The sequence below is a fragment of the Podarcis vaucheri genome, assembly GCF_965113315.1.
Source record: "Podarcis vaucheri genome assembly, chromosome: 5".
NCBI classification, from domain to species: domain Eukaryota; kingdom Metazoa; phylum Chordata; class Lepidosauria; order Squamata; family Lacertidae; genus Podarcis; species Podarcis vaucheri.
Window position 1 is genome coordinate 57,081,480 of NC_138763.1, and position 12,616 is coordinate 57,094,095.

General features: G+C 45.9%; 2 protein-coding genes across 5 annotated transcripts in view; one reads left to right on the forward strand and one right to left on the reverse strand.

Moving 5' to 3' along the window:
* Positions 1 to 30: 30 nt before the first annotated feature.
* Positions 31 to 9,028, reverse strand: LOC309532479 (ATPase PAAT). Its single transcript, XM_082222781.1, has 6 exons — positions 8,710 to 9,028; positions 6,471 to 6,674; positions 4,730 to 4,802; positions 3,899 to 4,105; positions 1,983 to 2,458; positions 31 to 596 (listed from the first exon to the last, which is right to left on the reverse strand). The coding sequence occupies exons 1-6, from the start codon at positions 8,901 to 8,903 to the stop codon at positions 380 to 382; spliced, it is 1,371 nt and encodes a 456-aa protein (XP_082078907.1). The 5' UTR covers positions 8,904 to 9,028; the 3' UTR covers positions 31 to 379.
* Positions 9,029 to 9,133: 105 nt separating this feature from the next.
* The window catches only part of LOC309532471 (disintegrin and metalloproteinase domain-containing protein 9-like), a 35,377-nt gene continuing 31,894 nt past the window's right edge, over positions 9,134 to 12,616 (forward strand). The window contains exon 1 of one of the 4 annotated variants that reach the window (XM_082222763.1): positions 9,134 to 9,392. The gene's annotated coding sequence lies outside the window, so the exon portion shown is untranslated. Of the gene's footprint in view, positions 9,393 to 11,429; positions 11,643 to 11,756; positions 12,296 to 12,616 lie in introns of those variants that run through there. The other 3 variants (XM_082222766.1, XM_082222762.1, XM_082222765.1) reach the window with 3 other exon arrangements.

Genomic DNA, 12,616 nt, shown 5'->3' on the forward strand with positions numbered 1-12,616 from the left:
TTGTCTACAGTAGGACATAAGACACCACAGTTAAACCTGCAAACTACTTTATTTGGAGAACTTTTCTTTAGTTCAATGAAAGAGGGGCAAACACCCCAAAACAGTTACTTTTTTGAAATGTTTATGAATAAATAAGTCCTAAGTAAATATAGAAAAGATCTCTGAACCGAAAAAAATATTGGGTTGTTGTTTTTTGCAAGTTACAGATATACAAACACTAACATTAGTGTACAATACTTGGGGAAATTACAGTAACAAGTACAAATACTGAGGTCTCAAGTATTTACAAGCTTATACACATAATTTTGAAAAGCTTGCAAAATAAATAGTTGCCCTTGGAAAACACTTACATTGAAGCCTCCCATGTCCCAAAGACTGCTTACCTCTTCCCATCTGAGCATTCTTCAGAATCATGTTCTTTTGAAACATTATTGGAATTCTGAACTAAATCAAACAGCGCAGCAACTTTATGATCTAGATGTTCCTGAAGTTTCTGCATACGCAGATCAATATGGTCCATCAATCTCTTCTCCATCAGTTCCATGTTTCTGGCGATGACCTTTTCCATGTGCAGAAAAACAGGCTGCTGTTCCAAGCTGCAGTAAATGGACACACAAGAAATAATTTACTCCAGCCCAAAATATAACTGACTGTGCATATCAACTACATGAAATTAAAATGCCTCAACAGAAGGCAAGGCACTGAGTCAGTGCATTTCTGGTCTATGTTACTGAACACCTAATATGATTTAATTCTGAACTGTACAGTTAACAACGCAAACTTAGAAATTATAACTATTCATCTTTTCACTCTAAGTATAGGGTTGCCATATTTTAAAGAGCAAAAAAGAGGAGACATTTGCCATCTTCTACTTTTACCTACAAATCACTATGACAACTCTCATTTTAAATACCCCTACTAAATATAGGCTATATAAGCTGTGATATATTGCTAGTGGCAATGTTCTTAACTTTCAACAAACACCCTTTAGAAGCCAATGTGTGTCACCCTAGTTGGAAGTACGCTGTCTCTCCTGTCTCTGGGAGCCCTCTTGCTCTTTTTGCTGAGTTTCTACCTGAAAGGCCTACTCTGACAGCACAACAACTACAGCAGCTCCACACCTTAGGGAGTAAACAGCCTGAATAAATGTGGACCGTACTATACAGACTCCACTCAGGATGTGCTTAAAATCAAAACTGTGTCCCTTCAATTAGTTGACTAGCACAGCAGGGCAACAGGTTTTCCCCCTCTACCTACTGGGCTAGTTTACTAGATGCACACAGCTTTAGTTAGCATCCAAATTATGACATGCACCCTCAACCCCAGAAGTGTTTAGTGTCACAGTCCTTAATTTCAGTGCCTCAGTCATCTTCTGCCTTGTTCTGTGTTAGGGGTAGAGGCGTCCTACCTGCGCACCTCAGACAAAGGGAGCTGTACAAGTAAAAACCACCCTCTCTTCACATCCACACTCCCCAGGTTCCCTTTCTAAGCCCCTGGAGCAAGATAAAAGATTCCTACAGAGCACTGGTTCACTGCAATGGAAACTGGTGGGGGGAAATGCCCAGCCAAATTGTCTTCTCTTCTCTGCTCACCCTCAACCCCAAACACCCTCAACCCCAAAAGCAAAGCCTCCAAGGAATGGTCTACTCAGAGGCAAGTCCCGCTGAATTGGGGCTTACTCCCAGGAAAGTGCGGAGTTAGAATTGTAGCCCTCCAACGCAATGCCTCTAAAGGACAGAAGATCCCCCCAGCTGAAGGGGGAAACTGGAACTCCCAGGTTAAGGAGAGTCCCCTCCAGCTCAGCTGCTTCTGTCCCGTCAATGGGACTCCTGAACTAATACTCCCCACAGTATTCAGTACTACCCGCTTTTATTTACTGGTGACCTGGATCCCAACTGCCTCCTCCCTCCCTTCCTTCCTCTGGCCACTAGGGAAATTGCCAAAGTAAAAGTAGTTTGTGAAGTTCCGCAGTCAGGACTCACCCAAAAGTCTGAATCCCATCCTCCTCAGATGCGGATTTGTTCTCACAGTGCTTATTCCTTTCATCTATTCGTAACCGATTTACTTGACCGCATACCGTTTGAAGGAGTGGAAGCAGCAGCATGGAGTTGTGCGTGTTTGGGTTTTCACTTCCTTGCTCTTGCAAAAAGGTTGAGACCAAACCTTTGAAGTCATTCTGAGAAAGTACAGAGCTGGGCTGTGGAGCCTGAAGTCCTGGAGTCTCACATACATTTTCTGCATTAGGAATCTGTTTGTTCATATCAGTGTGCCTCTTTAATTCTTCTATAGCCATTCCAGCTGCTGCATGAGCTCTTGGAAGAGATGGCCCATTGGGCAAGTGGTCTAATCTTCCAATATCAACTACCTTTTTCAATCCATCAATGGTATGATTGTTTTCAAACCCAAATCCGTTTTTCCCAAAGACATTTTGTAACTTGCCTCCAAATGGAAGACCATTCTAATAGAAACAGAATGTTAACAAGTTAAATGTGAAGCCCAAACAAGCCAATACATGCCGCCCTATCCATCAGACATTGCTCTGGACTTGTTCATTTCGAACAGGCAACGTGAGGTTGGGGACTACTTCTCTTGCCGTTTAACACTCTCTCAGCCTGGAAGAGCATTTGTTGTTTTCTGATCACATATCTACCACCTTCTGCTCCCGAATTGCACCCCGCTCTCCTTGTTGGTTCCTGTTCACCTTGGGTACCAATTAATATTGCTTACAGAAATGTATAGTGAATATGATTTTGTATACAACACAACAATTGGAATGGGGAGACAACCAACTACATTAGGAGCCTCTACTGTAGTACAATAAATGAAGAACAAAACTGCCTGGAAATGTGGGCAAACAGAGCAAAGGAAGAGGGCAGCAGGCAGAGGAAACTATATAAGGCGCAATTCAACATAGCGTGAAAAGGCATCCACTCGTGCAAAAGGTATTTTTCCTTCCTTGTTCCCCTGTGCACCACCAAACTCTGCTCCAGAAGGCTGGGGGACATTTCAGAGTGGATTTTGGGGGTGTATGGGGGACCAGAGGAGGTGAAAGAGAAACCAGAAGACCCATTGCGCAAGTGCATTTCTATCATACAATCAGGCTACCACAACTGGATATCCATAGTATTTTCACTCTTCTTCTCTTCACTACCTATTTGCCAAAGGATCTTAGAGGTGCTTTAAAGGACTGCCTATCTCTTATTAACATCACAGTGATAAAATCCATTAGGGTGCCATCCAACCCCCAACCGCACACAGTGAAAAGGCTTTGCAGAGCAGCCACCACATCCATGCCCCCGCTGCACATGGCAGAGATGGCAGAAGGTGAGACAGGACAGGTCTGATGCTTTTGTATGACAGCAGTGGGATCTTGCCACAACACAATCCTACCCCATCCTCATCCTAGGAATGCACCCTTTAGGGGCTTTCCACTGCTACTTGCCAGTGGCCCTCCCGCCCACATGTTCGGGGGGGGGGGAGAGAGGTTGGTGCCAACTGAATGCCCCTTGCATCACTTCATTGGTGGGAGGTGGGAGGTGGATGGAGCTGGGAGAGCTGGGCATAGACAGACACCTTGCCTAACCCCACATCTCCTCTCCCCAGTCCAGCATAAGGAGTTTGTTCTGTTTGTCTGGCAGGTTACATAAGGGCTGCCTATGTTGTTGTCTATTCTAGCTTAGTTCTACAGCTGAAATCTAGAAGGCAAATCTTGCCCTCGCTCCAAGCAGTGGGAATATCAGCCCTTATTGGCTGAAATCCCACTAAGTGCATTCATACGATTTGTCTCAGTACACAAATGCCATACATCCCTCACAGGGAACCCATGTCCGTTCTCCACCTAATTCACCATCGACAATGGTCATTTCATCTATAGCTTCAAATAAATATAATAACTTACCTTCTGTTGAAATACAACCATATCCAGGAGTTGCTGAGCCCCAGGTGATAATTTGGATCCCATAGATTCCACTATTGTTTGCACTTTGCCCAAGTCTATTCCTGATCCTAGCACAGCAATGTCTGGCACAGGGTTCATACAGACTGGCTTGACTTGCACTATAATTTTACTGATGAGGACCCTTTGTTTTTCAGGGATGGACAGCAGCTGGACGGTGGAGGGGGACAGACAGGAGTGAACTGATGAAATAGTTAAATAGTCATTTATCTCTACAAAATATTATGGATTATAAACAGTAAACTTGGTCTAGGAAAAAAAACCTTTTTGAACGGTGATTATTATGGAGTTGCTGTCTAGGGAACACCATGATGGAGAGCTAGTTTTTTCTTTTGGCAGGCCAGGGTAGGTCACCTCTTCCCCTAGTGGTTCCCCTCTTCATCTCACAGATACTTGATGGCTGGGATATTGCTGCAGAACTGGACTGGCCTAGGTGGGTCTTTCCCCCTCTCAATTCTCTCCCAGAAATTTCCACAGTAAAGTAAGAATCTCAGTGTGCTTCCTGCTACAGGCTCCTTGTTTAAGGTCCAGCATCAGCTCAAATTGATTACTGGTCCCTTTGTCAATGCAAGGCATCCAGGAGATTCCTGATCACATCAGTTGCCAACACTAGGTCTGACAAGACTCTCATTGCTCTTTGAAAGGAATCATATTTCCTCCTTTTATTTCAGTACTCAAAACAGAACACAGAGCATGACACTGTATTGGTGCTGACTTTTTGAATAAATAAGATTGATAACCACAATTTAAGAAATAATTTCTGTAACTTCCTACCTTAATCTTACAAGAGGCTACGGAGCACTCCAATTTAACTGACTTTTGGTATAATGAAACCCGGTCATTTTTGCTAGAAAATAAAAAAGAAATACAAGCTGTGGAAATTCTGTACAACAACATGAAGTTTTATGCAACAGCTTTTCACAAGAAGCACAACACAGATTAGCCTACTGCTGTTTTTCAAGGTACTGCTTACACTGATGCCCAGGAAAAGAAAAGAAAATAATGACTGAAAATATCGACAACTTTGATATATTTTGAGTGGTTTGATGGGTCCAAATATGATTTAAACATAGTAATGTATAAAAATGTATGTATCACTATGATCTAGAGAACCACATATACAAGTGTGGCTTCCATGGATGCACGAATTGGGTCCTTTCAGTGGCATCCCCTCACCCCATATGCAATCATGCTGGTCCAGAGGGCGTCTTGACACTTAGGGTAAGGCAGAGGTGTAGCGGAGAGGGGGGGTCTATGGGGGGCACAGACAGGCGCCCACAAAGCAGGCTCCTTCATCGGAGCCTGACTCTGAGCAAGAAGGAGCTGCACCTTGGCCACAGCGCTCATGCCTGGGCACAGCTCCGCCCCTGGGTCAGACCTAACCTGAGGGAGGAGAGCAGGAGAGTGGGCAGTAATGATGCCGCCTACCCTCCTCGGCCGCAGCAGCTCTGCTGTCGGGTCAGGCCCGACCTGGTGGTCAAGAGCAGGAGGGGAGTTGGTGGCAGCTTCCCTGCCCCCCTCGGACTGTGATGCCCAGGAGGGTGCCCTCCAGCCCCCGGCCCCTTTGGGGGCGCACGCCACACACCGCACCACCACCCCGGGCAGTGTGGGCATATGCTCCACTGCTGGGGTAAGGAGGCCACTATGCCCCATAGGGGCACAAGCATAATAAAGGCTCTGGTCCCAATGTCATTCCCATATAAACTTCTTGAAACGCATGTAGTTGGAGGATCAGCTTCGTCCAGTACGCCCACACTTTTACCTCTCAATAGCCTTTTCTTTCTTTTGCGGCATGATGCATGCTGGATGCCCTATCCACAGAGTGACTCATTGCTAACCTCTCACCCTCTATCCTCCTCCCTTCAGTGAGTCAGATGCAGACACTTTTTCTTCAGGGGAGAAACTTCTTTTAACAGTAGCTCCCAACCAGCATCCCAAATGTTGCTTTGCATTTCAATGCACTAGCAGAAAGCAGTCTGCATGGCAATATAAATGCATAAGTTGGTAAAAAAAAAAAAGTAGAAACAACAAAATTTGGTTATGCTGTGTGACAGCATGGTTTATCTAATATCCAAATCTTCCATCTCAATCTGGGTCTTTTTCTTTTAAATGGCAACTCTCTCATTTGCTTTAAAACTTGGGTGGAGAACCTGTGGCCCTCCAGAGGTTACCAGACTACAACTCCCATCATCAATGACCATTGGTCATGTTGGCTAGGGCTGGTGGGAGTTGAGAGTCCAACAACAGCTTCCCCATCCATTCTTTAAAAGAAACTTCCTATATATCCACAGTTCCTTGAAATGTCATGCCTGAGTTTTCAAAAAAAATGCAATTTTAAAACTGATTCTCTTGTAAGAAATGAGTACGCTAGCCTTATGCTGCATTGGAGCTGCCTCCAGGTGATTAGATAGAAAAGTTTTTTTGTGAAGTGGAATGCATATAGTTCTTTCCTTTCAGTGTGCCACATAAAACTAACATGTCAGCAACCTGGAGGAAAAAGGAGAAAACAACTGACCTGTCATGTTGGCCAGTAAAGACTTTCACTCCTCTCCCAGTTCCACAGTACTCGTCACCAACGTAGACTTCCATGTTCCGAGCCTCACTGACAATGGCAACACCAATAATTTCTTCTGAACCGTGGGGGTCACAGTGCAAGTACAGTAAGCATGGAGCTACGTTGTCATTGTGTAATCGTCCTTCAAGAACCACAACATTCTCACTAGAAGGTGGGAAAGTCCATCTAGAATTATACATTTAGCCAAAGCACTGACAGTTCCAGTTACTAAACAGTAAAGTTTTGTTAATGACAAACTGCTCATAACAGTGTGTGCGTGTGTGTTTTAAAATACTCATCTTACAAGTGTTAGTTGGTGAATAGTGTTGCATTTTAAATTGAGATCAGAACCTGTGGTTGCCAACTGCACTGTGCAAATGAACTCCACTGGGACTTACAGCAAGACTTGCTTCTGAATGAATGTGCACAGGATTGCACGGTAAGATATAATCACCAATATAGCTTAAACTCTGCATCTGTATAATAAATGAGAGAATAGTGACATACCTCACAGGACTGGATCTACCCCTGTTGTTGCCACATTGTTCAAATACAGTTTTTTTCTATGTCTGAATGATAGGATACTAGAGTATCTGACCATTATTGGCTTGGTGAAACTATTGTTTTAGATCAGTTAATGAGCTGCTTTGGAAAACGAGGACTTGAATTCAGATCTAAGTTCAACACTGTAGCTGCTGCAATTCATTAGTGCTACCATTAATAGGCACGGTTTAAAAAAAGAATGATTTTGGTAGCTGCGGCTAACCATTGCAGAGAGAGAGCAGTACCTTTAAGAAAAATCTATTTCTGAGGAAACTGTTAAAAGACCCAGGAGTTCTCTGCCTAGCTGTGCTAGTTGCTTGCAGCAAAAACAACTAAAGGTCTTGTGAGGTTTTATGTAACACTTATCTGTAGGCAAGCCCCACTGAGTGAAATAATACTTACTTTGGTGCATGTACACAATCACACTGCCACTGTAAAATAAGCTTTCGTACTTGGATCCACAAAAGCTTGTACTACAACTTTGGCCGTCTGCTCAAAAGTAAAGTAGGTTTACTCAGCTTTGGAGCCTATAAACATTATATAAGACACTGCCTTATACCTATTAAGAGCACTGGTCCCATCAAACCCAGTGCTGTCCGCTGAACCCCTAGTGGATTAGTTCAGTGCTGGGAGAACCTCTGCCCTCTGCAGCCCCTGGCTGTGTTCTCAGCGGAGAGCAGGCTACTACCCTGATTTGGAAACCTAGCTGCTGAACCAAAATAACAGAAGCTACCATGGGTAAATTGGGACCCCTGTTTTAGGTAGTGAAGGGTCACTGCAAGGTTGCCAGAATGGAAAAATGGAGCTGAGACTTCAGAACCTAACTTATAAAAGGGACTTGTTCTTGAGCTGTGGTTCCCAGCGTGGGGTACACACCCCACAGGAGGGCAAGTTGTATTTTAGGGGGAGGGGACAATTCAAGAATGAGTTAGACCAAGTTAATGGCCTTTTAGGCTTCCTCCACGTGAATAGGAGTTCACTTTTTGAATAATAAGAATTATACGTCACGGGGGGGGGGCAGGATTTTAGAGATGTTTAGGTGGGGCATGGCCCCAAAAAAGGTTGGGAACCACTGTTCTAGAGCAAGTAAGAAAGCTACCCCAGAGGGGGAAGGGTGGATTGAAAAAGTGGAATGAGGACAAGAGCGTATTCTTGCCAGGCTGCTGCTACACCCACTGGTCTTCCAATTGATCCAAATTGGGTCGCAGCGCCAAGTGCAACCGTGCAAACTATATGGCCAAAGATTTAAGAAGCTGGTCCCCCAAGTGCAATGTGTTTGGGTTCAATGTGGAAAAAGTTGACAGCGGCGGGTCTGCACTTGGGAGGGCAGGAGCTCTCCAAGGTTTCCAAGGCAGGGATCGACGCCGGGAACTGATGTGCCTGGGATCCTTTTCGTGCAAAAACACACCTACACCCTGCCCGCTGAGTCACGACGCGGAAGCCTCTGTGGTTGTTTGATGCTTGTTCAGCATTTGGCGGTCATTCTGGGGGTTGGGGGGTGTCTGGAAGAGGGGCAGCCCCCCGCCAAGCCCCTCAAGGCCCCGTCTCGGCTGCCCCTCGCCTCCTTCCCACGGCTCCCGGGGCTCCTTCCAGAGAACAGGAAGGCCCGCGACCTGGGGCGTGTGTACCTCCCCCCAGTCTCGGGCGCCTTCCTCACCCGTTCAGCGGGGGTCCCAGGGGCTCGCAGGCGTCGGTTTCCCCCTCCGGGACGAGGCGCAGGACTCCCGCCAGGTCCGCCCGGCACTCCCAGGAGCAGGCGGCCGACAGGCGGCCGGCGGGCGCAAAGGGGCCTCCAGCGGCGGGAGCTTTTGCGAGGCCAGCTACCGCCGCCAGGCTGCTGCCGCTCGCCATGGCAAGCAGGAAGCCCCCCGGGCTCTGGGCGCCGAGAGGATGCTACGCGGCGGGATCATACGCGGGCAGCGGAGAAGAAGAAGGGCGGCGGGAGAGGGGCGGTTCTCGAGGGGGGAACTCAGCTTCTCAAGATCGCGGGGCTCACCGGACGGTTCTTCCCCGCAGAAACTTCCGCCCTTCCGCAGCTTCAACCGTAGACGTATTCGCATATGATAGGATGAAAGCTGGCCATAGAGAAAAGGCGAAGTTTGGCTGTCCGCAGCCTGGATTCCCGGGTTTCTTTCGACGCCGCGGCTCCCTCTGGTTTGAGTGGTGAAACGGAGAGAGCCGCTCACGAGAGACCACGGAGGAAGCCGTTGCAGAGATTTGGCCGTATCCTGCCCCGCTCACCCCACGCGCACCCCCCGCCCCAGTAGAAGCAGATACAGAAGTTCATTCTCGTTGAAACCCAGGTCTTCTTGTGTGAGGGGCGGGGGAAATGCCATTCGTGTATTTTGTTCTGTTTTTGTTTTGTTTTTTAAGATTCGGCTTTTCAGCGCTCAGCAAACTCTGCTCGCGCTCGGAAGAGGGAAATAAACTGTCCAGGATTACCCACTCCATATTGCACATGGGGTCTCAAAAATGTGCCTTGCGACAACCCTACGACGCAGATCAGACAGTGTCATTAGCCTCCCCCGTTGCAAATTGAGGGGTGGGTGGGCAAGGCTGCAATGTGATGCGGTGCATTCCCAAAATGCAACGTGCTTTTGTGTGTGTGTGCATATATAGAGATAAATGCATTTGGGTAGTCCTGTAGTGTAGTCCACTATATCAAACAATATATCCCTGCTATGTAAACTCGAGTAAACTGGAGGGGCGAATTACAGCTACACGGAAGCACCTCCATGTTGTAGATGGGCTTCTGTATTATGATATAAGCTATATATTAGGACACCTGCTATAAGCTTAATAACAAACACAACCAAAATATCCAGCTGAAAGCCCCACTTTTGTCTTCAATATATTCAATGACATCCCACTCTCACTTGGATCTCAACTGTAGCCCCAAAAGCAAAGGCATAACTTCACCAGGGTCCCGTATCTTGAATCAAGAAAGATCGTCCTCATAGCATCTTCCCTCCTGGCTATATCTAGGCGACAGAGGAAACAACTTGGATCAAGCCTCACTCTTGGCAGATGTTCTCATTGCTGTTGTCATCATCACTAAAGGTGCATGATAGCTTTCATGTCCTGAAAGTAGACCCAAGGCAGCGGCTGTTGATCTTTAGACCCCACAAAAGCTTGTATAACTAGATAGTGGCTTACAAAGGCACTCTAATAAAATCTTTTTTTAAAAAAAATCACCTGCTTGATCTTTAGTTGTAGAATATATTGTCACTGGTGCAGGTTTGCGATACTGTACAATACAAACACTAGCATGAATGGAAACAGCAGGACATTTATACAGGAATGGGATATAATGATGTTTTAAGTGAACTTCACTAATACTGTGGCTGTATACACACACCTTTAAAGCACATTCCCCCCACCCCAAAGCAGTTTACTCCTTGCAGAGTTACAGTTCCCAGCAACTCTTAACAAACTTCAGTCTGCAGAATTTTTTGAGGGGGGAAATGTCCTTTAACATGCTTTAAACAGTATAGTGTGTACACAGCATGAGGATGCAGTTTTATATACACTTATTCCTGGGAATAATTTCCATAGTTCTCAGTGGGACAATTCTGACTAGACCTGCATAGGGTTACACTGGGGCAGAGCAATTAATTGAAACCCCATTTATGCCTAACTGGCTGGGATTAAGTGGAGGTGCTCCTCTGCTTGGCTCTCCCGATTGAACTACCTTCCTGCTGCATGTGCAGACAGGAGGCCCACTGGTGTATTCCTGCCAGCAGGAAGCCCTGAAGCGGGGTGTTCAGAGGGTAGAGAAAGGGTAAGGCAGAGCCAGCCCACGTTTTGCTAGATCCTGAGTTGGTCTCACAGATGTTGATGGTCCTTCCCACCCCGTAATACCATTGCTACTGTAAGTGTGCGGGTTGTGGATGTGAATCTGGTGGTGGCTACACTATTCCACAGCACCCTGCAGGTATGGAGGTTCAGAGTTCGGCTTACAGCCTAAAATACTTTATATCATCACCACATAATTATGTTGAAAAGAGGCTATTATACACAGCAACGGAGATCCCGTATGGAAATACACATCTAATTTCAGCAAAGGCAAATCTACCTAAATTGCCTGCCTGTGTCTCTCTTCCCTCCCCACTAAAAAGAAAAAGCCAGTGTTCATGATATGCAGACATGTTGTGTTCCCTCTTAACACCGTGGTTGCTCCCAGACATAGACAATTTAATGCTATCCTATCGTTGCTGTTCTGTTTTAAACCGGGTGTGGAACAGCAACACTGCTTCCAAACTTCTAGCATTCTACAAAGTGAACAGTCTGCCACTCCCCGACCCCAGATGTGAAACCTGTCTGCCCTTATTTTACAAAACGGTCATAAGATCAAAAACAAATCTTTCCTGCCTGCTTGTGGTTAGCAAAAGGAGAAGCAGAACTGTTCAGTTGCATGTCTTCACTGGCCTCCAGAGAATTTTGCTGATGCCAGTTTCCAATGTGGAAACAGGTTTTTATATATTACTATTGTGAGCTGGAGCAAAAGTATAGTTCATAGGTGTTCAACCAATGGGTTGATGTAATCCCAGGTGGGTTTTGCAAAGTTGTTGCTGCCATGTTGGACTCCAGGTAAGGCTGATGAGCATTTTGCCAGCTTTCGTGAGTGCTGTAAAGTGGCATGAGACAGCCAAGAGCCTTTTTTTCAGTTAGGTATTTCTGGCAAACTCTATGGCACACCTTCCTATAACTCTGCCTATAGTAAGGGAGCTCTCACCGCTCACTTTTTAGTCTGATTTGATGGCTTTCTAGACTTCTCCAAGAAAAGAAAGATGCTGGGGATTAGAATTCAGAAATGTGCACTGCTGTGGGTAGCTTGGGTGCCCAGCATGTTGCCGTCGTGGCAATTCTGGGGGCCCAGAAAGTGATGGCAAAAGTCTGGCTGCAGGAGGTGAGAGAAGTAGGGGTGCCATATTATCCTTGCTGCACTCCCTGCAGCATGAAATAGGGTTATGTTAAGGGAGAGGTTCCTTGTTGGGATCTGTTTATGGATTTCTCTCTACAGTTGCCACCATCCTAATGTCTCAAGTGAATCCTTTTTCGGTAAGAAAGTGCATTTACAGTTGTGTGTCTCTGCACACTTCTTAGGCAACGATAAAAGAAAAAGAAAACCCAAGGTGCGCACACAGCTATCTGATGGATTCCCTGTCACTACTGTACTTAATCAGCAAGAGAGAATCAACAAATTAGATGGTGGGGACATACTCAAAAGGGAACGCCTACTGGTATGAACGAGAAAGACTTAAGTCGCTCGTATACAAAGTCAAATACATGTGGATGTGGACTACTTTGGTCTAATTCAAATGGGAGGAAGGTGAATTAACAGCTAAATAATGTTTGAATGTGGACAAACCTTTTTTCCCCCTGTAGAGGGTTGTGTTACTTCAGAGGAAATCTGTCAGCCGCCACTGCATCTGAGAGCATTTCTCTCTTACCCCTTTTTACCCCCCCTGCCCCTTTAAATCTCTTTTTCTTTATTTCCCTGACATCTCTTTATCTCTTCTTCCTTGCATAGTGGACTTACCAGGAGAGATTGCTCATGTCAG

What these genes read in the sequence shown, in the direction of transcription:
- LOC309532479 (XM_082222781.1), bottom strand. Translation starts at nt 8,903, where the DNA reads ATGGCGAGCGGCAGCAGCCTGGCGGCGGTAGCTGGCCTCGCAAAAGCT. An exon ending in TTTACTGGCCAACATGACAG is followed by an intron (nt 4,803 to 6,470) that starts GTCAGTTGTTTT and finishes TTTATTTTCTAG; the next exon opens with CAAAAATGACCGGGTTTCAT. An exon ending in TAGCCTCTTGTAAGATTAAG is followed by an intron (nt 4,106 to 4,729) that starts GTAGGAAGTTAC and finishes TCCACCGTCCAG; the next exon opens with CTGCTGTCCATCCCTGAAAA.